The sequence below is a fragment of the Prinia subflava genome, chromosome 9 (genome assembly GCF_021018805.1).
Source record: "Prinia subflava isolate CZ2003 ecotype Zambia chromosome 9, Cam_Psub_1.2, whole genome shotgun sequence".
NCBI lineage: Eukaryota > Metazoa > Chordata > Aves > Passeriformes > Cisticolidae > Prinia > Prinia subflava.
The window spans coordinates 7453859-7480084 of NC_086255.1; the positions used below are offsets into that span (position 1 = coordinate 7453859).

Consider the following 26226-nt stretch of genomic DNA (forward strand, 5'->3'; position numbering starts at 1 on the left):
TGATCTCTAGAACACATAGTCCCAAACTGTTCAAAAAATTTAAGCTCTGAAAATAGATACTTACTATCCTTCAATTAACCATGTGCACTTAGTTTTATATTTATAATTTATAGGTCCATCTGTTAAATATCCAGAAGGTTCTGTTAACCTACAAGAAGAAAAACAGGGCTGTAAATAAAGCAGAGACAACAGAACATGAATCATCGACATGCCAAAACAATCCTTCTTGATGGAAAGAAAACTGGGGGTAGGGAAAACAGTCAAGTCTCTCTTCCATATTTCTCATCACACTATTTGTGCTCATAAAAACTTTAATTCTGATTGTTCTATATCATTGATTTGCTTTCTTCCCCCAGGCACTCACTTGTATTTTTTCTAGTTCAGTAGCAAATAATTTAAATTGTCCTTCACAGGAAATGGATCCAAGCCAATGAAAGGGGAGTTTGTCTAAGAGCATTTTGGTTTGCTCTGCTTATTTGCTTTGCCACTGCCTTACAACTTACTTCTGAAATTAGACAACACCAGCCATATGAAAACTCTCCTAGATCAAGAGAAACTAAGATATAAATTTGAATAAGCACATCTGCTGTGCTGTTGTTCCTACTCAGTACCCTGTCCCTGCACAGTGGGCTCCAGTGATCACCCAGCAAGGAGTAAATCCCTGCAGGTTCTCCACACAGCATTACACCACCTCAATGACTTGCAGCTCAGGGACACTTTCAGTCCACAGCTGTGCCTTTGGGTCCATGCTTTACACCACTCAAAATGTAATGATCTGTGTTTTATTGCCTTTGTTTCCCTCCTCTGCCCCTTTTCCAACCTGAGAAATCCTTGCTCACTGTTTTTAATAAATCTTTTGTATTCTCCTAGAGCCTGCTGAGATGCAACAGAGATCAGCATATTGTATTCAAGATGCAAGTGAACCATGAATCTGTACAGCAGCAATATTATTTCCATTTAATTCTCTATTCCCATTTAAGATTTTATTTGCTCTTTCAACAACTACTATTCTGACATTTAAACAGAAATATCTGCTGTAACTTTTTTTTAGTGATAATAGCTCAATATTCATCACGTATAGAAATTCCTTTTATGTAGAAAGAGAACCTTTTCCATCCATTTATACATATTACTTTGTATTAATCTATGCAGTGATAAAACAGCAGATGAAATTCAATAATCTATTAACATAAAAGCTCTCTGAAATAGCCTGGTATCTTCAGCACATTGTATCTTCAGTAATCCATTATATTCTGTGCATCCTTTACAAATATGTTCAACACACATCTCCAGTGGCCTTACTCCATTGGGGAAACAGACCGTTCCATTCTTTAATAACAAATAACAACAAATATAAATACATCCTCAGAAACACTCATTTCTTTCACTATATTGTTGAAAGAGAATAATTTAGAATAGCTATCACTAAATAAGGAAATCTTTGTTCACCTGTTTTGTGTGGGTTTCTTAATAATACAAAGCAGTAATACATAATATTCCAATCAAAATAATTTCAGAGCTGTCATATGAGTTATATACAGAAGTGAAGTCGTATTTAGCAATCCACAGAACATGTATTTCCTGGAAGAAGTGTGAAATATTACAAGTACTCATTTGCAGTCTCAAGCATTGCCTTCTTAGTAGCTGTATAGTGCAAAGGAGGTGACTTTTATAAGAGTTGTCTCTATTAGATCAGCCCTTTGGTACTAGTAAAGTACAAACAATTTCCCTTGTCTCCTAGGATGATAATTTTTTGATAAGCAGTTTCTTTTGGAAGAGCAGATAGCCTTTGAAACAGTCATTTCACTTTTCTGAGGAAAAAAAATAAATAAGAACACAACATTGTTTGGCAATAATGTTTGTAGAAAAATGGTAAGATAAGGGCTTGTTCTATTTAAAACAAATACATAGCAAGACAGATGGAAATTACTTTAAGTTTCTTGAGTCATACCAAGAACTTTTCTGAGTTCTTTTTCTTTCCAAGCCTTATCAAATACCAAATCCCATAACTCACAAAGATAAGCATTACCACTGTCAGGTGACCCCCTGCCCAACCAAGGGCAATATTCTCTTTCATATAAAGCCAGGTGTTCATTCATCAGCACTTTTCCTCTGTGAGTAACAGTGATTCTGTCAAATAACCTCAATCCAGATGAGCCACCCTGACTATGCACTCGTCAGTCACAGAGGTGCCTGCATTGCACCCACTCCCTGCTCACCACTGGGAAAGCCAGAACAATTTGTGTGGCCTGCCCAGGCACCACAGGTTTATCACACCCAGACTCCAACCTCATAAACAGAACTCACAGGGGAGTAGCTGATGCTGTGTATTGTCATTTAAAATTGCACATTAGCTTTCAGGATATTTTCAACAATGTTTTTTCCTAGTTGGCAGGGTTATAATCAAAGCCTATAATTAGAGGGTGCATGCCAAGAGAACATTTCCCATCTCGGTATATTGTAAAACAGATCTACCAAAGAACAGAAACACGTCAGGATGCTGCACCTCTAAAGGCATCCAGAAGCACCAGAGGCAGATCAGTCACTCACCAAGGTGATCAGTCAGCAGATTCCACCAAAGAAGGGTGACACCACAGGATTTCACTGAGCAGACAGATACACCACAAATGCAAGGGCTAAAGCCAACACAGGGCAACCAAAATGTGCAATAAAGGGATCTCTCCATTCACCTGGAATGTTACCACTGCTATAAAATGATGGCAAATATAGCAGAGCTCGAATGTACAGTGGCAATATTTACCACTGCAGAGACTTTAAACCAAGACTGATGCATTTCAAGAAAAAAGTACATTGTATTTTAGTCAGAAATTACTGCTTCAAAGTGAAGGAGTAGTCAGATGAAATCTATGCCCTGCAATACATAAGACGTCAGAGCAGGTTATTAAAATGGCCTTTCCTGCTGTAATATTTATAGATCTGTGAAAAACGCAGTCTTGTCATCTCCTGTATCTTCCTGCAAAAAATAACATCCCCAAACCTTTCAGAGAGGGGCACTAATTTAAACCAGAAAAGTCATTGGCTATTTTCTGTCATCAGCACATAAAGATCCATCAAACTGCTGGTAGATGCACAGAGATCTGATTTATAATATTGGTGCTTTAGAAGAAACAAAGCATAAGCCACATTCATAATATTACAAATATTCATTATGAAATAAAGAGTTATAAAGAAATTATGTCAGAATTAGTTAGTGTCACACTTCTAATGACAAGTTTAAAAACGTTGGATTACTTTGTAATTCCTACCTCAGAGGTACCTGAATATACAATATAGAGCATATTTTGCTTCACAGATCTATTTCACTATCAGTACTGGTGTGTCAGTCAAGAGCCATTCTTTCTATTGCTGAAAATTTTTGCTGCATCTCCTTTTCATCTTTTATGAAAATATGTTTTATTAAAAAGAAATAAAAATCAATAACTGTGCTTCAAAGTTACAAGATCAAGTTCTTCATAAATAGAAGCACTGGCAGCCTCTCTAGTTGAGACTTTGTGCCTAATATTTAAAGCAGGGAAAGAGACTGCACAGATCTGAGATCAGCTGAATACATTAATAAAGAAGGGCAAACAAATTCAGACCACCTGACAGCACAAGCCTGAATCACGAGAAAGAAATGCAGAAGTGATCAAGAGGCCATTTCTCATACTACAATATTCAGTGAGAGACTAGGAAGGTTTTCCAATATTTTTTTCAAAGGAGTATCTGAAAAACAATATGTTCTGAAAAACCCACAAAGGCAGATTTTTCTTTTCCAGGCATAAAGCATTGATTAGCACTTGACAAAAATTCAAGGAATTTGCCTTTGATTTTCCTGTGTTTTAACATTTATTGTATAACTTGCTGTTGGCTATTTTTTTCACATATGAAAACAGGATATATTGAACATACTGTAGCTCTAATTTTTCTTCCATGACTTATCAAGAGGAATAAATATTTAATACATTAAGGAAATATTTGCATACGCCAACCACACTCTTCAACTTGTTACATACTGCTTTGCAGTAATAGAAGAACTTATATTTAGAAACACAAGGGACATTCATGACAACTTCTGACATGCCAAGTAATCACAGGCCTGCTCTTAAATAGGTTTCAGTTTATTCATTGGCAATGTAGCAGTTTCTGTTGCAAAGAACAAATCTTGGTGATTAAAACAGTTCATCCTGAGTTCATCTTTCTAATTTATTTTAAACAAAACCATGCTCCGAAACAATCCAAAAATCCCAGAAAACGAAAATCAAGATTAGAATGCATAAACAATTTTTCCCCATCAGGAAAAACCTTTTATTTCAAGAAGCTTAACTGTTGTGTTAAAAAAAAATAATAATAAAAAAACTAAATTAGCTGGGATATAAACGGTGCAAAACATTCATTTAAGTTTACTCTGGCAGATGTTCTGTTTCTGAAAACTGTTGTTGCTCTATAGCACATTTTTGCAATAGTCCCCAAAACAACTGAAAGGATTCTGCATTGGAGTAGATGTTGCTTTCAAAGTCCAAACTTAAATGGCATCTTACTTATGCAATGTATTTTCACTTATATAAATGAAATCTGTTCCCTTGCTTATGCTGCACAGCATTACATAAACTCACAGAACACAGACCAGGACTGGTTGTTTAGGATAGGATATCTGAATGTGTGACTCTGAGGGAATCTACACAGAGACTTGGAATGTGGGCACAGTTTTACAAAGATCTGGTAAACAAACCAGATGCAGAAAATAAAAGTATTGCATTGTAATTATAGTATCATAATATTTATTCTATTTTAAAATAAAATGTGAAAATACTGCATTAACTACTCAAGAATTTTCTTCTACCTCCTCACAAAGTGGTACTTGACTTATTTTTATACAAAAAACCCCTTAAATTGCCATTTAAGTTACAACATGTCCTAACACCTATCCCAACTATACTGAAATCTTTTTTCAGTTATTTGTCTAATCTGATATTAATAATTCCAATGACAGTATGCTACAATCTTCTTAAGCAATCTATTTTAGTAATGACTTATTAGAAAATATTTCTCAATGTTTAATTCACCTTTTTTTCTTACTCACACATACTTTCTGAATGCAGACCTGGAAATCAGGTAACATTCTTCCTCTTCATCTTTTCAATCATCTACCTTCAGCCTTTCCTTCTCTGAATTAAGAAATTTAATCTAGAAATTCTCATGAGTCATTTTCCAGACTTCCTTCTTCTAGAACTTTTCCAAATCATCTGTACCCCAAAATAGTACCTATATCTCCAGCTGTAGTCAGACCAGCATAGCAACCAGACAGTTATCTAATATACATAATGTGGCCAGTTCCCCTGAATGCAAGTAGTAGAAGAACTGCTCTTATGCTGATTTGTGTACAACCAGTAATTCCACAAGACTGCTAGATTCCTCCACAGGAGGAACTAAAAGGTATTACTCTAGTTCCTCTTACTGAGGTTAATCACACCCACTCAAGTGTAGAAACTCAAATCCAATTCTGCCACTATCAGGCAGTATTATACGGGATCAATGCAGCTCACATCAGCTGGAAATTGCTGCATGGAAAATTTCATTTATAATCACTTGCTCAGTAGAATTTTTTTTTCTTTCTCTGATATAAGCATTTACCTAAAAGACAGTAACTTCTGGTCACACTGCAGAATGAGGAAGCATGCTTAAACAGCAACAATCTCCACAAGAAATTCTATTTGTGTATATTGTGATAAAGGTCATCTAAAAACTGCATTTTTTATAAAAGTGCTTTTTCTATTACTCAACTATGTCAACAGTTTCTGAACATTCCTATTCATTATTCATTCACCTTACAAAGCCCTAACATAACACTAGCATAAAGGCAGTACTAGCAAGAAAAAATTGAACTCCCATGCACCCATGGTCTCCAACAGGACAGTTGCAATAATTTTGTATACTATAAGTCATTCAAGCAATTACAACATGGCACCATTTTTGTGTTGGTTAAAACTAAGCAGTTGCCAGACACCAGCACTGTGAATTAGAGGCACTAAAGCAAAGTTTTCTTCCTCCTCATGGTTCTAAATATTAAGTCCAAAGAAAAGTATTGATGCATAAAGAGCCGTCTACTTTTCCTTCACGTAAAGAAATTTCGCCCTTTAGTTTCCAGTAATAGCACATGCCAGAGCGATCCATTTCAAGGTTTTTTTCACAAAAATGATTCACAGAATTATAGATGAATAAGAGTCCAAGAGATAAGATGAATAACAGGCACAGAAATATATCCCACTATACAAATTATTTGAGTGTTTTCGTTTAAAAGCTTGATATAGAAAGGGAGAAAATAATACTACTGAAAGTATAGCTGCATAGAATGGATCTTGAAAAAACTAAAAACCATTCCAACTTTTGTCTTCAGATTTTTCTTCAGATTGCATGCATATATATTCCTTAAAATATGGAAGTATAAGCCATAACTACCTAAAAAAAACAACCCAAATGTTGATTGCCTTGAATCTAAGCAAAGAAATACACCACCACCAAGAATTGTATCACCCCCAAACATTCACAAGTTAACAACAGAGAAAATTTTTATGCTACTTAGTTTTCGACAGATGGATTTACACATAATATTTATGAAAACTTCCTCAAAAATTGAGTGGAGTTTAGTCAATCTACAGAGTTCAACAGCAAACTCCATGTTTTCTACAGAACCGCTACACCAATTAACAGTTCAAATCTTGCCAATATTTTCCAGGTGGCAGTGGTCCTCCATCTCAACTCAGAGATCAGTGCCTTTTAAAAGATACTGCAAATAGCACAATATCCTCCACTGACCTGGAAAAAACTTACTGAAAAGAAATGAAGTGAAAAGAAATGTAACTTCACCTCACTTACTTGCAATACTACAGACATTTCATATTTCCTATTTTAATATCACGGTTGGACAAAATCATATGAGACAGGCATATATTCTATTTGAAATGTCCAGGCTAGTTCATAGATGGCATCCAAAATTCTGACTATAAATAGGTCTGGCACCATGCTTAAAATTAAGAATTGATAGAAAATCAAGTTCGCATTTGATACAAACATGATACACAATATAACACCCCGTATCACCATCTCATTCAAGTATAGCTGTAAATGCTACTCCAGGTATAAAATTCCAAAGGTCAAAAAGCTGTATAAGAATAATTCCTGGTTTTTAAGAGGCAGACCATCTACCCAATCCACTGATCAAACTTCTCGCACTCAGTTTCCTGTCATAGATACTCATTTTCTCAAAAAAAAAAAAAGAAAAAAGAGCAAGGTTTGAAATATTCGAAGTTCTGATAATTCAGTCTTGATTCAGAAGAATATTACCAGTTATCCCAAAGTTTTCTCATGTATGCAGACAGTTACTATTAGAAGCAAATAGGAATTAGAAAAGAATCTGCCAGGAAGCAAGGAGACACCCCATTGCTCTAACATTTTTACAATGTTCACTTCAGCCAAGTGTTATTTTTATGGCCAAATGTTGCCAAGATAATGAAGCAATTAATTTAAAAAAAAAAAAAAAGGAAAAAGAACACATTCCACCAGACTGAAGTGGTCCTATTACTTACTTTTTCCTACCACATTAACACTGTTATCATTTCATGTAGAAAAGTTCTGTACCTTCATAGATTGTGCTGCTTTAAGATCATCCTTATGTTACTTCAAGATCAGTCGAATAACACATTATCTTTATGTTATTCCTCTTGATGAAAGCAAACAAAAAAAGGTTATACTTTAGGTTTCTTTAACAGCAAGAGGGGTTTTTTTTAGGTTTTATTTTCTACAAGGTACTCTCCATTTCCAAAAGTAACATGGTTAAGGGTATGTTCCGGAATTACTCTGTTAACATCTCTAAACTCTCTCAGGTACACTTCATCCCATCTTCCAGACCACCCCTGTGTTGGGCCCAATATTGGTCCTGGGGGATGCCACTCCTAACAGGAGCTGTTTACACATGACCAGGCAGGCAGTTCCCCAGCCACTGCACAGATCCCTTGTCTAGACCCCAACAAATCCATTTCTGTACCAGGAGGGTGTGGAAACCCATATCCAAAGCCTTGGAGAAATTCAGGTAGACAATGTCTCTGCCCACAACCACAAGCAGGTTACTTTGTAGAAAGCAATCAGGTGTGTCAAGCACATTTTGACCTTGGTGAATCTCTGCTGACTTTTCCCACTCATGTTCCTCATCTGACTTGTGACAGCCCCAGAGAATTCATTCCATAACTTTCCCAAAAACAAAAGTAAGATTGATGTGTCTATAATTTCCTGGATCCTCCTTTCATCCTTCTTTGTGGATGGAGTTGTCACGAGCTTTCTTCCAGTCTTCTGGAACATCCCCCAGTCTCCACGACTTCTCAGAGATGACAGAGAGCAGCCTCACAACATGAACCAGCTTTCTGATCAGCCTCAGGCAGATTTTGTCCGGGGCCATTGATTTGTAGGAGTCAAGCTCCTGTTATAGTTCCCAAGCCAACTCCTTTGCTGATGGTGGGGTCTGTGTTTGCATCAACCTGGAATTTTATTCCCAGGGCCTGGGGCTCAACAGCGCCAGCAAAGAGAGATGTGAACCAAGGGCTGAGAACATCTGTCTGTCCACATTGTTGGTGACTAATTCACCTCTCCTGTTTAACAACAGACAATGCTGTGTCCTGTTTCTGCCTGTTTACACACCTGAGGAACATTTTTCCTGTAGTTTTTGATATCCCTGGTCAATCTCAATTTAAGCTGAGCTTCTGCTTTCCTAACTGTGTCTCGGCACACCCTGGGAATGCCCTTGTGGTCCTCACCAGGTATTTTTCTGCTTTCCCATCTCTGGTCCAGTTCTCATTTCAGCAGACTCAGCAGCTCACGGTTTAGCCAAGGGGAGGTCTCTTATTCCACGTACTTCCCTTACCTTTAAATAGAATTCAATCTCAGTAGTTTCCACATTAAAGTAAGATTGGCTACAGGTTTTGACCTAATCGCAGGATTAACGTGAGTGAAGGATAAAGTTATCTACAAATTTTTATGCATTTGTGTATACACTTTAAACATATGTATGTATTTATATATTGAGCCATAGATATATGTATTTTATAAGACTTCTATAATTAATCAAACACACTATAGTGTTTTAAAATGTGGAGCAAAAAGCATAGAGGCAAGGCAGGCTGAGGTACTTGGCAACAAGGTAATACACTGTGCCAATTTTTCACTGTACATCACCATAAAGCTCATTTTCACTTGTGACCTAGTTCAGGGTTTTAACTTAAGCTTCCTGAGGTAACAGGCAAATGCTCTAAATCCACTGTGTCACCAATTCCTAAATTTCTCCTTGACTATTTAGATCAAGTTTCTATGCTCACCAAGAGACACCTATTTCTGCCTTTCAATCATTTAGAGTGATTAATATCTAACCATCAGATTTCATGTCTGTTAAGGACAGAATTCTCATGGCAAGGAACCACCTCATATCAGAAGGCTGCAAGCACCAGCTTCCAAAAGCTAAATTAGTTTTGAAAATATAAAAATACAGTAAAAGTGACACACACACTTTCCAAAGGAAAAAAAAATCATTTTCTCTTAGCATCCCATCCAAAGACTCTTCAAGACTTTTTAAAATCAATTTATATATATTTATAAAAAAAATTAAACCAGCAACCCCTTCTTCCTCTCTTCCTTTTCCCCTCATCACATCTACAGCTTCATAAGATGTTCCCAGTCTCTGAACACAACCTGAGTACAAATGTTGATATAAGAAGAGATAACAGTTCTTTTTAAAACTTAATTGATTAATAAATTCAAAAGGCTGGTCACTGAGTAGATTTCAAGTACTGTCTTTCTGATAATTATATAATCACTTACTTCCAACATTTCTGGCTCTAGCAATTATCAGAGCATTACACATTTGCCTTCAATACAAAGCACTTCCCTCTGTTTGCTGTAAAGAAATGGAATAATGGCATTCATGTCTCTAGGGTATTACAAAGCATTTTTGTTTGGGGATATGAAGGATTCTTACTAGTCATAAAATAGCATTATTTCAGAATAAATTTTACTCATATGGCAGGTGTCATTTCACTCATATTTTATGCTTGACTTTATAATTTATGGGTATGTCACAACATTGTTAGCAACTTCCAACATTCCCTCTAGAAGTGGATGAAGAGGTATAAGAAAGAGAGACTAGGATATTTTTAGTTTTAACTGTGACAGCTCCAAGTTTCCCAGAATCAATCATTTCATATATTGGGAGAGGGCTTTGGGGGTGGTTTCTGTTTGCATGGGTGGGTTTTTTTGATTTGAGGTTTCTGGGGGGCAGTGGGAGGATCTCTCTCACCTGTAATTTGTTCTGTATCTAAATGCAAAACCAGAATGAAATAGAGATTGATGTCGTGTTTAAAATGACAAACAAAAGTTTTTAGCAATTCTAATGAAATTTAAGAACGGGAAAACAGAACATATTCAAATTTATCACGGGACTGTTGCACCCCAAGAGAATCCAGTTCAAGGGAACATTGTTTGGAATGTCCCACTTTAACAGAGTAAACAGCAACACACACCTACAAGCCCAGAACCCTCCTGGGGCTGTTCCTGCCATCCTTACAGGGTCAGAGCAAAGCATGAGGGGCACACAGCCAGCCTGCCTTGTCAGTGAGAGGCTACAGAAAGTGTAGGACCATCACTGATGAGCAGGAATTCTCATGATCACTCCCAGGATAACAGGATCTCAGAGGCTGATGATCTGACTTCTGTTAGGAGAAGTTCTCAAAGTTGCTGCTGCTCTATTCCCACTCAGGTCAAACACAAAGCAGAATGGATTGGAAACAAGGACACACTCTTCACCAGGACAGTATAAACACAAATTACACCAGTACACAGCTTAGTGCTCAAAAACCAGCAGGATTCAACGAAGCCATACACTGAATTCTGAAGTCAGTAAATCAGGCAGTTCGAAACAAGTAGAGGAAAAGAAACAAGAAGACAACCAATCACTCTGGAACAGGGTCAGGAAAAAGCAGTGACCCCAAGGCTTAGAGCAAAAGTGATGATCCAGGTAGCCAAATGCACTAGAGCAGGGAATTGTTTCAACACAACTGCACAGTCAGGGAGAATGGGAAGGGTGGGTTGGTTGGTGCTGCCCCTTCTCAGATCCCACGCATCGTGTGCCAAAGGAGCATGGGCAGCACACCGTCCATGGGCCACGCTGTGGGACAGCTCTTGGCAACTCTAGACAGATACAGAAGCATTCAAAAAGATACTTCTGTTATTTAATATGCCAGTTTACAAGTAAGCCATCAAGTATTCCTGTCAGCATTTCATTGCTTCAGCTGTAATTTAGTTGTTTCTTTGGAATGTATCAAACCAGAAATCTAAAAGGCTGTGGTCACCTCACTCAACAAACCATCTAACAGCCAATGCAGAGTAAATTTCCTGGCAATGGTGGAATTCCTACAAAAAGGACTTTGAAAGATACAACAAATACAGAGTAATTATTGCTTCATTTGATTGGCTTAAACAAAACTGGAAAACAGCAAATTCAGAAAGAAGTGCAATGGTTTGCATATAGAAGAGACAGACATCTGAAAGGATATTACTCAGCTAAAGGAAGATTATTATTGCAAGGATGCCAATTAAAACTAATCCTGTTTAAATAAAATTTACTTTCCTTTCCTACTTTACCTTACCTGCTCTAGGTGGTGCCTTGAGTACCTTTCCAGTCCACCATTCCAAATAAGAGGCATGCACTGACATAAGCAGACTCTTCTATAATTCAATCATAACAAACATTTTTGCTTGTTTGTTTTTAATTGTGAGCAAAGATAATTTATTTTTAAATGCTTGGTTTTGCTTTTCAGAAAGTTTTACTACAAGTAAAAATAAGTGAGTAGATTTAAAAATGAACAAAACCAGTTCTCCTTCTACACCCTAGAAAACCACACAAACTGCAATAAATTCTTAATTTTTATTGGAGAAAACTCATCAAATATTCCTTGAAAGACACTTTTACTGACATAGTCTGAAAACAGTATTCATCAAGAATTGCAAAACTGGTTTAGAATCCAGATCAAAAGAAACCTCTCACAATAACACAAGTCTTAATACTACTTTTAATTCAGTTCTCAATTTGTGGACTAGAATTTGGCATTTGTCCTACCATCTCAGATAATGTATGGCACTGAAGTTTCCATCATATCAATATTAGATGATCAAAACTGATTCTATGCTGATCAATGCAAAAATAATTTCTCTTGTAAAGAAAATGTTTTCAAAGACAAATTCCTGCAACATTAAAAATGAATACCAGCAACAAGTTATAGAAAAGGAAACAAATTTCCTTAAGTTTTCCATTGAGCTTAAAGCCTTTCCATGCAATAAATAAATGGTCTCCTTTCAATATGTGACTTTTTCTACACCAAGGTCTTGCCAGAATCAAAGATGGTAGAAATCAAAACAAGAGCAAGTGAAGTTATGGACAAAAGAACATTCCCTGTTTCAGGAAAAATCTGCATTACCTAAGACCACAGCTGAACCTCAGTTTCTAACAGAGTTTCTGGTTGTTGCCACTCTTTTGTTAGACCTCATCCTGCATAAGCATCTGTTCAGCAACGCTTAAAAACAGAAGAGATTAAGAGCTGAGGAGGAGGAGGGAGGGGTAAGTTTCAAGAGCAGAAAAGCTCTGGTATATTCATCAGTAAAATGAATCCAAGCTGTTTTCAAGACATACTTCTAGATACATCTCTAAACTCTCACCCCACAGTCAAAACAAACATTTTTTTGGCCTTTGACTAGTCACCAGAAGGTGCTCTCAAATCATTAATCTGAGCTTCAATCTCTCCTGACCTCAGCTCTCTGAGGACAGCAGTGTGCCCAGGACTCTTAGTAGGTGATTAAACTGGAAGCTAGTACAGTTAAGGCAAAATTCAAACTAATTCTAGCAGGGCTTGCTTTTCACTGAGGAAGCTGAGGGTTATTCATCAGCCTAAAAAGAGCCAAAGGGCTTGTTCAATCATCACCAAAATAAGCTTTTATTTAAAATTGCAGAAAAGCTAAAATACACTGCCATGTATGAATGCTCTCAAAATGAACAAAAAAAAATTATTTAAAAAAAAAGAAAAGAAAATTATTTATTTTACACCATCTCAAACTAGACAATCATCAATCATTGCTTTATGAGAAATAAGTTTAAGATTTAGGATTTATAAATATAGCGATTTTCATAAATCGTTTAGGGGAAGAATTGAAAGGGAAAAACATGTCCATCAAAACATGTGATACCTTAGTTTCAGTGATTATATAAATGAAGCCAAATAAAATACATAAACTCTATGTTTGTGGAAAGAGTTTTACTTTGATCTGTGCCTGGGCTCATTTTTGCCAGCTGTTCATAAAATCCACACCTGCATTTACACTTTACCATATGTATTCCCTCCCAAAATAGGTGCCAGATACTGATCAGGATGTACGAAACATCAACAGCCACAGAGGCAGAACAAGGCACAATTTCGTACAGAGGTTATTTTGCAACATCTCTACCTCCCAACTAAGCAAAAATGAAGCAAAGCCCCTTTTCCCTTGAGTTTTCTGTCCAAAAGGGAAGCCAGGCATGAGGTGTAATGTGAACACTGACCTGGCCAGCTGTGAGTGGGCAGCACAGCAGGGGCTGCACCCTCCCAGCAAGGAGCACGCACCAGCTTGGGGAGCTTGGAGTCACTTCTGGAGTGACAACCACCAGGATCCATCTCCCGACCAACAGACACTCTAGTTCAGGGCGATTTTTATCTCACTTTATCACCCTAAATATCTATCTTAATAAAACAGCTACTTTTTAAACACCAACTCTAAATGTTACCTGAATATACAAGACTGGGATGGCTTCTTCAGCCTAAGACTGAGAATCTTCAGCCTGAAACTGGGAATCAAGAGCCTAATGTCGTCTTTTGCACTTAGTTAGAAAATAAGCCAGATCTTTGCTTACAAAATCACTAGGAATACAAATTTTTAATCCCTTTACATTTTAAAATGCTTTTTCTTGAATAAGCCTAAGGATCTGGATGTTCCAATTCACAGAAGTTCTTAGGCTGCAAATCCATTTACTAAAGATAGGATTATAGAGCACACATATATCATTTTACATATGATACTTCTAGGGAATTCAAACTGACAGGGCTGTTTTAAAAAGCTTTCAGTTGGTAAGTGAGCTTTAAGGAAGTATTTACTCATATTTCTTGAATTTCAATACATACTCTGTACTATCACAAAAACTTGAAGGGATCTAAAAATTTTACTAAGCATAAAAATGGACACAGTCCTTGTCTAAGTTGCTTTGCTGTAAATCTGCAAGAGTTGCCTGTTGTGTGTAACAGGGATACAGGACTGGGTATTACAGGCAGGACAAGGCAAAGCCCAGCTCCAGAAACCCTTTGGAAGGCTTTCAACACTTTTATGCTGTACATGCACATATTCCTCTCATTAGTGTTTTTACCACTCATTAGAGAAGAGTGGTGCAAACACAAAACTAACTCTGCAGTGCCAGGAGAGTGAAGAAAGATCCTTCGGGTAACAACTGGGAAAACTGGAGAAAATTAAGCTGAATGACTTGTGCTTTAAGTGTCCTTTAGATTTGAAATATAGATGTTTAAGAGACCATCAGTCTCCAGAAGTGAATTTAAGCTACCACACAGACAATATATGCCTGGGGAGGGGAGGAAACATGCCTTTGGTAAGCCTTCTAAGTAATTTTTATAGATTAGAACTTTGTGGGCTTTGTTTTGGTTTGGTTTTTTGTATTTTGCACAGCCACTCAAATCTGTGCTACTCATCTGTTTCTGGATTTTCTCAGCATCACACTGCATAAAAGATTGATACATTTGCTGCAAACACTAGATAAGGGAACATCCCAAATGAGGTCAGTGACATCCACCTGCTTCAAAACAGGAAAGAGCTCTCTTTAATGTCTTAACACAAGCAAATACTGGGACATATGAATAAGTCATATGGAAGCTCTAAGTAGCCACCTGCTATTCTATCAGAAAATAGAATGGCTACATTTTGTTAGGGCTAAGGTTATCTTGCATAACTATCTGCATAAAAATAATTTAACAGTTTTAAGCAGTCCCTGCTGATAGACCAGGCCAGAAGGCACAGCTATATCTCTTATAAATAAAGTTGAATAGAGCTGTATTCCACTCATTGATTTAAAAAAAAAAACTTATAAATGAATTGAGTCAGATGGTGAGGTATGGTAATTACTCATCAGGGAGCCATCTCCTCAGCATTCATGACAAAGGATGCCTCTAGAAGACTTTTTTTTTTTTACAAAGAATATCTGAATGACTAGTTTTTCCTATGTCTACAGGCAGATTTTTGCCTTTTGAACTGTGTAATCACACAACAATTACAAAAATAATTTTTGAGCCTTAAAAGTGCAAGAGTTGAAATAATTTTCAGGGAAAACAGTATACTAAAACTCCATCTTAATGGCATCTAAGAGAAACAATACAATTACAAGAAATAATAATACCCTAGTGAATTGTTGGACGTTTAGGGTTCCAGAGCCTTTTAAAAATGTTTGATTTTCTCAGGTGAATGAACAAGATTATTTAAAGAAATAGAACAGGCTGAGTTAGAAGAATGTATTTTAAAGTCAGCAGTAAGAGACAGTTTGCAGACAAGCAATCAAGTTGAGAATGACAGCTGGAAATGATAAAGAGTAGTTCTTTCAAAGGTTTTTCTACTCCTTAGTAAGGGAAGGAAATCAACTAGACACTGCTAGGAGGAGGAGTTAGAGTAGTTGAGAGTCCCAAGTTAAGAAAGACCAGTACCATGAAAGTTAAGAGAAAAACATTCAAGGAAACCACACAACAGTAAAGGCAGAGTAACAAAAAAAAAAAAATTCCCATCCTGAAGATTTCTTTTCAAAAAGCAACAAAGACAGATTAAATAAAATGTCCATTTTAATAGAAGATTAATGCTATAATTTAGGTTTACACTGATTGTCCCAGTTGCACCCCTGTGGCACAGACAGAGGCCAGCAAGTTCCCATCTCCAAGATCTGCAGGAACCAACATGGCAAGAGGTGCCAAATACAGCATCTAGTACCTGTTGACTCACACAACCATATGTCTGCATTTGCTTTCCTCGTTTCAAAACCAAAGCCTTCCTGAAAAATCTTAAGACTAAAATAATTATAAATTGAACTCAACTATATAATGAGGCTACAGAAATCTTCAAGTATTGCCTGTCTGGGGCTGTGACAAGCAGATTGTGTCACAGATCACTTACAGGCTGCAAAGCTTTGCAGGTGCTGTTGATCCCAAGTTAAAAGGGCAATATTAGAGCAGGACACTGTGCATTCTCTACACAACACTGGTATTTCCAAAAGGGAGTTCTGCATGGGAAGCATGCTGCAAGAAAAACAAAAATATTATATAATCAGACAAATGGGCCCCAAAATGATCCAGAAAGGGAATTAAAGCAACATGGTACAGTCAGCCCAGCCCTCTCATCTCAGGAAAAAGATGAACAAAGATGAACATTCCTGCTAATACTCCAATAAATTAATCATGGAGGGATAGCTTATCTACAGAGATTTGATGAGAATTAATCCAGCTGTTTTCAGATCATGTTCTATTCAAAAAGTTGTCAGGGCTTAAAATTTTAAGTTCCCAGTGGATGCCCAGCTGCTGTACTTATTTCAGACTTATCAGGAACAGCTTGGGCTCTTCCCCAGCTCAAGCACCCAGCAGAAATAGTCAGCTTTCACAAGGAGACAAACAATACAACAACAATATCCTAGTCTTCTCTGTATTATTTGGGGGTTTCCCTTTTAAAATGAGATAAAGCTATCACAGTGACAGACATCTTAGGCCTCATTGTGACATTGCTGATGAACCAAACACAGAAATCATCACCACCATCATCCAGAATGCTGCCTGCTGTGCACAGCTCTGAGTGACACACAACTCAGTCTCACAAAAAAAGCCACAAAATACTACTAACCCACTCATTTTAACATCACAGTTAATAAGCATGGAAAATACATCAACAACAAATTTTAAAAACTCTCTAAAGCTGATTTATTTTCTCCTTACAAGTGTGGATGAAGGGTTCTTTCTGCAGTAATGTCGTATCTCTTTGCTTTTAACAAGAAATAAAGATTGAAACCAACAGAAAAACAGGAAAGAAGTGATGTTGGTTTGTATTTAGGCTGTACACATATAAAAACTTCCATTTTCTTTGGATTACAAAGCAGATTTGTTTGTTTGGTTTTTTCAATTAGTTGTGAGCAAACACAGAAGAATCTCTCTCGAAAAACCTTTAAATTTATCATTAAAAAAGCCTGGTGTATGGAAGGATTGTGCAAGTTTATTTTTGTTTTCCTCATACATTTTCAAGAGAGGGATGTTCATAAAAATCAGGTACCTGTGAGCAGTACTGCTGGATATATCCAGGATTTAATACCTTCTCCTGTATTAACAGTGCTGGTGCTCAGCAAGGGATTTGCTGCAAGCCCTCTAATTCATTATACATCTTTCCTCCACACCATAATTACAGGAAAAACTCTTATTTTGACACAATATCAACCAGAGATGCTAAATCAGATGTACCAGGTGTGTTATGTATTTAACAATAAGACCATTACTGGAGCATAGAAGAGAACCAAAGCTCTTCACACTGGGCAAGTTGAATAATTACTCTGGGGTACCAAGAGTAAGTAATTACCACATCTTAAGCCAGGATGTATGATCCTAAGGTCTGAGATTTTTTCATTTAAATTTTTCGTCAGTGACTACTTTTTTACTGCAGGGAAAAGAGAACAGAGAGGATGGAAGACTATTCTATACATGCATTATGTATTGGTATCAATTTGAGTACCCATATGGACATTATTGAAAAGTCAAAGAAGCTGTACATACTCATTATCACTCCAGATGCAGTTTGAGATGGAGATCAGTCACTGATTAAACTGCTACCTTTAATAACTAGACAAGCACAGAAATAATTCATCTTTATAAACTACTTTGTAAAATCCCATCCATGGGATCATAAACTTGCTAGAAGTAGATACTATTTCTTTGTTATTACCAGTTAGAACATGCTCTGGGTGACAGTCAATAGTCACATAAACTGAAGGATTTCATACTTTCATTTATGCAATAAATATTTAAGATAATTGATAGAAAGTAAATAGGGAATATGGAACATGTGCATTCTAGTAGTATTGAGCAGAATGAAGTTTATTTTCTACATAGTGGAAATTTATGAAGAAATGGAGATGAATCTTCTGCTATTACCTTAAATCATGGAAGTTCTACTTCGAGGTAGAAATTCCAGTCAGAATTACAACATTGCCCAACCAAGTGAGGTTAAAATGACCAAGAATTCTAAACAAGTCTTAAATTACTTAATATCTAATGACATCTTATAAAAGAAAGTGAATTAATGTGACCATAATCCGTAAATTGATCAGCATTAGCTCCTTTTCTAATTCCACTTTGGCTTTGTAAGAAATGTATACATGGCTATCAACCATAAAACTAAAACTTCTGAGCTGTAATGTAAAACTTTAATTGCACTACAGCAACAAGTTCAAGTTCATTTTTTTTAGTAGTGTTCTCAGCTAAGGAAATTTGTTAGATCATGTGCTTGTATGAGTATATATTTATCAATCTACAAACTTGTCAAACTTGGCAAAAAACATCAGGAAGCATGAGGCAATAGAAATAGCAGATAGCACAAAAATAAAATGCTCAGTGATTTTGACTCAGGGTGATGACGTAAAGCATTACCTTGCAAAAGCAAGGCAGCTCATGGAACAAAGTGTACTAAGGTGGATAATATCACATTTTTAGTAGTAAAAAATTCAAAGAACTTCTTGTCCTACCAGAACAGAGACAAGAATCTCTACACAAGAGCCCTAGGAAACAAAAGAACCAATACATTAACTTGCAAGTTAAGCAGCAGGCACTTTATTAAATCTATTCAATTATAGCATTTGTCATATTCTAGCAAATGTTGTACCTAAATTTAATGCAAAAAAGGAGAGAATTAATAGAACCTATTAGTCTAGCTTTTCATTATTCTATATTCAGTTTAATCTAAAAATATGGATGTGAGGGGAAAGAAGAATAAAACGCATCATAAATTTATTAATATCACACACTATCTTTGATAAAGCAACTATAAAGAAAATTACCATTTATAAGAGGGCTCGATAATAAGCTGTGCAATTAGAGCTGGAAACCAAATTACTATGAGAACCACAATGAAGTAACAAGTTGGATAGAAATGGGACCAACAGGTTCTGCATAAGTAAAAATTTAACCCTATATGTGAATTAACACTAATGAAGGCAGTCAAAAACTGGCCTTAAAAATACACCTAACAACGATGGTACAAATGTGCTAATGCAATTTATTGATAGCATGAAATTGTTCATATTGTTAGAGATTAATATATCTCATGCAGAGAACTAGCTGATGGTAATGCTGCACTAAGAACAGAGCAGATTTAGTAATTTAGTCTGAAAAGTCATGCACTTAGAAGTGAGGGGAATAATTTTAACTAGTCCACTGGAGAAGGGAGATAATTAAAACAGCAATAAAATGACTCTATGCCACCGATGGAACACTTCCAGAAAAAGAAAAATGATGCTACAGTGTGGGATTTCCAGAGATCAGGCAGTGATCCAGATGTGGGATTTCCAGAAGCAGGCAGGCAGAAACAGTGTCACAGCACAGGAGCCAGGCAAAGCCATACCCAGGAATCAGAAGAGGAAAGATTAAACTAGAACAGAGAATGCTGTTTGAATGACTAGAAGAAATAAGAGACTGCTAAGAAGACACTTGCTTCTCCCAGCATAACAAAATCTGAGGTCAAAATATGACTCTGTATATAAAAAGAGGACAAAAAGAAAAGCAAATGGGGAGAAAACAGCTCTTTTGGCTAAGTGGCTGTGCACACAAAAATGCATGAAGGAGACTACATGAACAAATTCAGAGTGACAGTCTAAATTCAGGCAGTCAAATCACACAATCACAGTATCAGTGAGGCTGGAAAACACCTCTGAGATCACCAAGCCCAACCTGTGGCAAACACCAGCATGTCACCCAGACCATGGCACCGAGGGCCACATCCTCAAACACCTCCAGGGACCAGGACTCCACACCTCCCTGGGCAGCCCATTTCAATGCCCAAATGTGAGATTCAAAAAGCTTGAATACATTTATAGCATTTCTCATTACATTATATTGCCATTTCTCTCCACAGAGTTTGAGTGTATGGCATAAGGACTTCAATAAATATTCTTTAAATCAAGTATACAAAGACATGCTTCTAAGAAATACCTGCTCAAGTTTCAAATTGTTCTGCCAGAGGTGATTGTAGGGGTTTGTACTGATGTTTTGTCCTTTGTTTACTTTTTTTAAGCATAAAATATCCCCCCCTCCCCCAATACAAAAATGTCCCTGAGTATAATGATGGGGAACCATAAGTTTGTCATATACAGGTAGCCAAGAACTTCTTTGAACACGATAATTAAAAAGCCAGAAGCATTATACAGTGTTTTCATACAGTTCTTAGATTAACAACTGATGCTTTTGCCTCTCAAATAGTGTACATGGACTAGGGTAATAATCCTTCAAGCGCTGGGGAACAGAAAAGGGAAAAACAGGAAAGAGATGAACCCTCTGCAGAGATGTCACCAGCCAGCAATTTCAATCCCTCTGTCTGGTAATATCAGACAAAAATCTGGAGGGAAATGAAGATGATGCTAACTTACACAAGTAGGGCAAAAGCAGTATTCAAGCCTAAATTGCAAATAAAAATGCTCAGGTTTTCTGTCCAGTCCTGAGCCTGAATTTTTTCATTCTTCACATGAACCTGAATTTTTTCCACATTGCAGCTTGTGAACTCCTCAGCAGCCTCTATTCCAGGCATTCATAAAAGGCTGTGATTGCTTGGATGAAGCTGGATGTCACGTCTCTGCAGACATATGAATCTACCCAGCTAACTCCTCTGAGATCCTGATAGGCAATCTGGGAGCACAGCTCACAGGAATGCCCTGGCAGTGATTTTATGTTAAAATATGAGCCCATAAGGAGAAGATGAACCTCTTCCTCCTCCTCATTCCCACTGTCATTCAGCTGCACAGTGATTAGAGGCAATAACCCCAGATAAGGGAGGGTTTGCAGTAATCCTGTAGCTGCTTCAAGTCAAAGAACCACCAGCATGGAGCTTCTACTTTCATGCAAACTCTGGGTAATTCTATTTTCAAGTATATTTTTATATATATAGATATAAAAGTAGATATGTACACTCACACGTATATATATGCCTATCTGGTTTAGAAAAAATTTGTTTTTATATGCAAGATTTCACCTTTAATTCATACAAATCCCTGCTGCTTTACAAGAATGCCTTTTTAATTAATCCCAACTTGCCTGCCTTCTTAATTAATCCCAATTTGCCAGAATGTTGAGGAGGCAGGCAAGTTCTTAGAAAAAAATCAAAGCACTTGAAAAGAAAAAAAAAAAGAAAGAAAAAAGAATACAAAAAAATTTACTTCAGGAAAATCATCAGTAAGTTTCATCTTAAATCAAAAATCAGAAGTTGAGGCAAAAGCTCATATTACTTTTAAAACGTCACATTTGGATAACAGGAAATTACAATACTCTAGAAATGACAACTATAAATTAACAGACATGGGGACTCAATTTTTATTTATCTAACACAAAATGCAACAATAATTGCTATTTGCAATTTCTAATGCAAGGCCAAATGAAGTCCTAGGAAGGCTGAACCATAATAGAAATAATAAAAGAAACTTAAACATTTATGCTCATTCAAATTTCACAGCTCTAGTATTTAATGTTGACCCTCACTGTTGGTAATTTTTGGTTTGGGGTTTTTTTTTTTTTCTGTTAATTAGAACTCCCTGCTCCCTCCTCCATAAGGCCCAGACCTCTTTACCTCATTGTTCAGCACTGTAATGTTTTACCAGTTTCAGACAACTGCAATGTTCATCTAGGGGCAAAAATAATATTTAAATGAAATTACCAGAACTTTGATGATAACTGGAGCACTGTAAGTTAGAAACACATTTTACAAATCCTACTTATTTTTTCCTATTAATAATTTAAGCAATTAATTTTATGTTAAACTTACTACTAATAATAGTTCAGCCATTAAATATATCATTTTGCTCAAATAACTGTGCACTGATGGTGAAAGACCATCATCAGTAATGTGGTGATTCATATCTGCAAGCTCATATCCAAAGTGAGCACATTCCACTACCACAGAATTCCATTCATTAAAAAAAAATACAGCACACACACACACAACTCATATCTTAAGGATTAGAGGTTAGAAATAATCTTAAGAACACTGTCAGTCTCCTAAATTGTGAGGAGATTTCAATTTCAATTACTAATTGAAATTAAAATAGAGCTCAAGTGTGACTGCACAGTTTCTTTACCTCCCATTTGAGAGAACTGAGGTGAGCAGGAGTCCTTTTATGAGATTCACAAGTGATTCACAGAAATCTAAATCATGAACAAAGCAAAGCATTTTATTTCTTTACACATAAACACTGGGGAGGACACAGCTCAAAACACAAAATTGCAGTGGCTGAGACAGAAAATGAACCTTAAAGATCAATAAAGTTTTAGCTATGCTATGAAGGGTGATACCAAGTCTTCTGTCATTTATACATTTTTTTCTTTATATATAGTCATTTACAATTATTACTTAGGTTAAAATGAAAACAAAATAACTATTTGGTTCTGCATTTCATAAGCATTCATTTGCTTTTATAGCTTAGTAACAAAACTTTGTCTTCTCCTATCTGTTAATTTCTAGTGCTATTTATGTTTCCTCCTCTTCTTCAACCCACCTCCCCTCTCCCATTAGATTATGCAATTACATCTATTTATGATCTAATAAGCTGTTTCATCAACAAATGTGCAACACAGCAATATGAAACAAATTCATAACCTCTCTGCTGGTTTATAGAGCAGTAAAAAGATAGAGGAAAAGAGAGTATATAATTTATTGTAAAAGCTGTAAGAAAACCTCTAGAGCATTTTTCATGGAAATTAAATTCTCCAACTCCCTATCACAGGGCAGCTTTTAAATAGGGACAATCACTAAATACTCACTCCAAAGCTTTCAAAAAAATCAATTTGATGATCATTATTTTGCAACAGAATTTAATGCAGACTCATAAGTGAGTGTTAGCCATTGCAACTTTGTGCAGTGCTTAAAGAATAACATAGTTGTGTATGGGAACAAAACACAACCACCACATCAAAACCCTGCCTGAGGCTTTTGGTCCAGAATAAAATAAACTACAGCTTCTTCTGAGGCACAGAAGGGGAAAGAAAGTCCATCACTCTGAAAGCCTGGCTGGTGCAGAGTCACAGGACTCTTGCTGAGACCTTCCCTCAGCCTCTGAGCTGGACAGAGCAACCCCCCAAGGGAGTTCTTGGAGCTCTTCCAAAGAACTCGGAGTGAGAACCCTTGGGTGGCTCCCTCTGCTAAAGATGGCAGTTCAACAACAGAGACAGCAGAATTCAAAATATACATTTATACACGAAAAAGGAAAGCTGAACAAATCTGTTGGTCTTCATAAACATCACATTTTTACCCTTTTGGGTTTTGTTTGATTTGTCATTGCGGTTGTTTTTCACCACAACGTAGACGAACTTGAAATCCTTGGAAGACATTCAGTGACCACACATTCCAATCAGAAATGCCCCTCTAGTTATAATTAAAAGCTTCCTGATTTCATGCTTCAGCTGCTGATACTTGCTGGTCAGATGCATTTGCCAAATTACCAAATACAAAAAGCCTTTCTACTCATACAATCATGCAAATTCAGCCCACACAACACAAGCAACAGAAATTTGCTTCAGACATGGTCCTAAATCAGAAAAAAATGCACTTTGATAACATTTTTGAACACTTACAAAAGACTGTTGCTCCATTCCGACAACTCAAGTATGTCTAGTACCAGTAACAGAAAATATTAGCTGAGAAATAAGTATCTCCCATGACAGCAATAACTGCAGACATTCCTGACAAATACACCACTACTGAGTAATGCAGACACTGGGGTTTTTATTGAAAACAGAAAGAGAATTAATAAGATGCTGCATTAGTTTGATGAAGAAATGGAAACAGGCCTAAAAAGCTACAGAATCAAATATCCAGATTTTTTACTGTTTGTAGGAAAAAACCCCACACTTACTCCATTTTTTCCTCCTACCTCTCAGCATGTAACTCTACATCAAAAAAAATTCATCCTGAACAATTTCTCTGTGCTCTTTAGCACAAATTTAAAACCCAACTACTCCAAAATAAGTCACACACTGTAGTCCAATTAATGTTTTGCTTTTATAGTATCCATTCCACAGTAAGATTCTGATTTCTCTTCTGCAACCAAACACAGTAAGGCTTCCAGAGATTTCATAATAGCATCTCTTCTTATTTTTCTCAAGAATCCTCTGACAAGGATAAGCTAAAAATATTTTAAGAGAGGATAGGGAATTCTACTTGAACAAAAGCTAGCATTTCCCTTTCTTCACATGGATAAAATATGCTTAAGGAGAACATTCCATTGGACATCTATAACTCAAGCAAAGCATTTGAAACCACAACCCTAACTAAAAGCAGATAGAAGGGAAAATAATTACTGAGTGCCAAACTAAGGTAATTAAATTCATTCAGAGAACTGTTTGTAATATAAAAACATTCTTAGCGTGAGACCACACCTTAACAGCTTGATTCTACAAGTACCAGAACAAAAAATACTGTCCTCAACAGTTCATTAGGTGAAAAGATTATTTCATCTACTTATTCTAAGATTATTCAATCAACTTATTATTTCTAGCATTTAAAAACCACTGGTTGTATCCAGCCACACAAACTCCAAAAGCATATGGCACAAAGTATCACAAACACTAACTATCAACATCATTCTTCCCTGGTATCCTGATATTCTTTCACTGGAAATTCTTTTTAAGTAGTTTGCTTTGTAATTTCAAAGGAAACTGAAATCAAACACAATAAGTAAAATAACTCAATATTCTAAAACATAAGGCAATATATAGATACCCCCACACACATTATACATTAAAAAGACTGCAGTATAACAAACATTTCACCACCTTTACATGAGGGTTGCAGTATAGTCATATACAGACAATTTTAAAGAGTCTGATTATCCATTTTTATCAGCTTCCTGAAGTTTACCTTCAGATTAAATAACAAATCCTAAACAGATTAAATACAACTATTTATAGCAATTGAAAGTCAGGCCTGCAGTCTATTTTCAAGTGCAAAATTATGAACAGCCTCATTATTCCTTCTTGCACTATAAATATTAATTTAATAGAGAAAATATAAATTTAATGTAATTTTACTACTTTATGGAATATTATTAATTATCTTATTAATAATTAAATAATGAATAAAATATTAATAATTTTTTATCCTACAACTAGGCTAAGTCCATGCTTGTGTATCCTTCATTAAAAGTTAACCTCTCTACAAAACTGGGAGATATTTCCCATCCTGAATCAATTACAAGCCCTAAATCTTATTTTGTGGACATCCTCAAATTTCACCCATTTCCACAACACTTCTCACTTTGCATAGAGTGACCTCTTTAGAGAGTGTCCCTTTCAAATCCTGCCTCAAGCAAATACTTCAGCAAGTACATGCAACCTCTGAACTGAGCTCATTACCCACACAGCTCCTGAAAATTACTTTCTGAAGAAGTCTATTTCCCCACCCTCCAAAACCTCAACATGATTAATTAGAGGAGCAAACACACAGCATTTCTGATCTGCAGACATTATGCACATACACACAGCTGTGCTGTTTTCTCTTTGCTGCTCAAGTGAATAATTTAAGAGTCAAAAATCACACATGCACACAAAACCCTGAAGAGCTACACAGACAAATTGAGACTAAGTGCAATTCAGCATTGGGGAAAACAAAAATCCTTCCGACAGTCTCAAGCACAGACCAAGAGACAAGGTGGACTGTGTTAAAGTCCCTGTGTTAAAGACCAGGCTGGGTGGACCATGAGTAGCCTGGTCTAGTGGGAAGTATCTCTGCCCATGGCAGGGGGACTGGAATGAGATGTTTAAGGCCCACACAGCAAGAAGCAGGTGAGATTTATGCAGCCTGTAACCCAAGTTACCACTGAAATCAAGTACA

At 36.5% G+C, this 26226-nt stretch overlaps 1 protein-coding gene across 3 annotated transcripts in view; it reads right to left on the reverse strand.

The window, feature by feature from the left end:
* ATRNL1 (attractin like 1) overlaps nucleotides 1-26226 on the reverse strand; it is a 425861-nt gene that overhangs the window by 386334 nt on the left and 13301 nt on the right. For all 3 annotated transcript variants that reach the window (XM_063405246.1, XM_063405245.1, XM_063405247.1), the window contains exon 2: nucleotides 65-148. In XM_063405246.1, the coding sequence (XP_063261316.1) occupies nucleotides 65-148 (84 nt within the window). The remainder of the gene's footprint in view (nucleotides 1-64; nucleotides 149-26226) is intronic.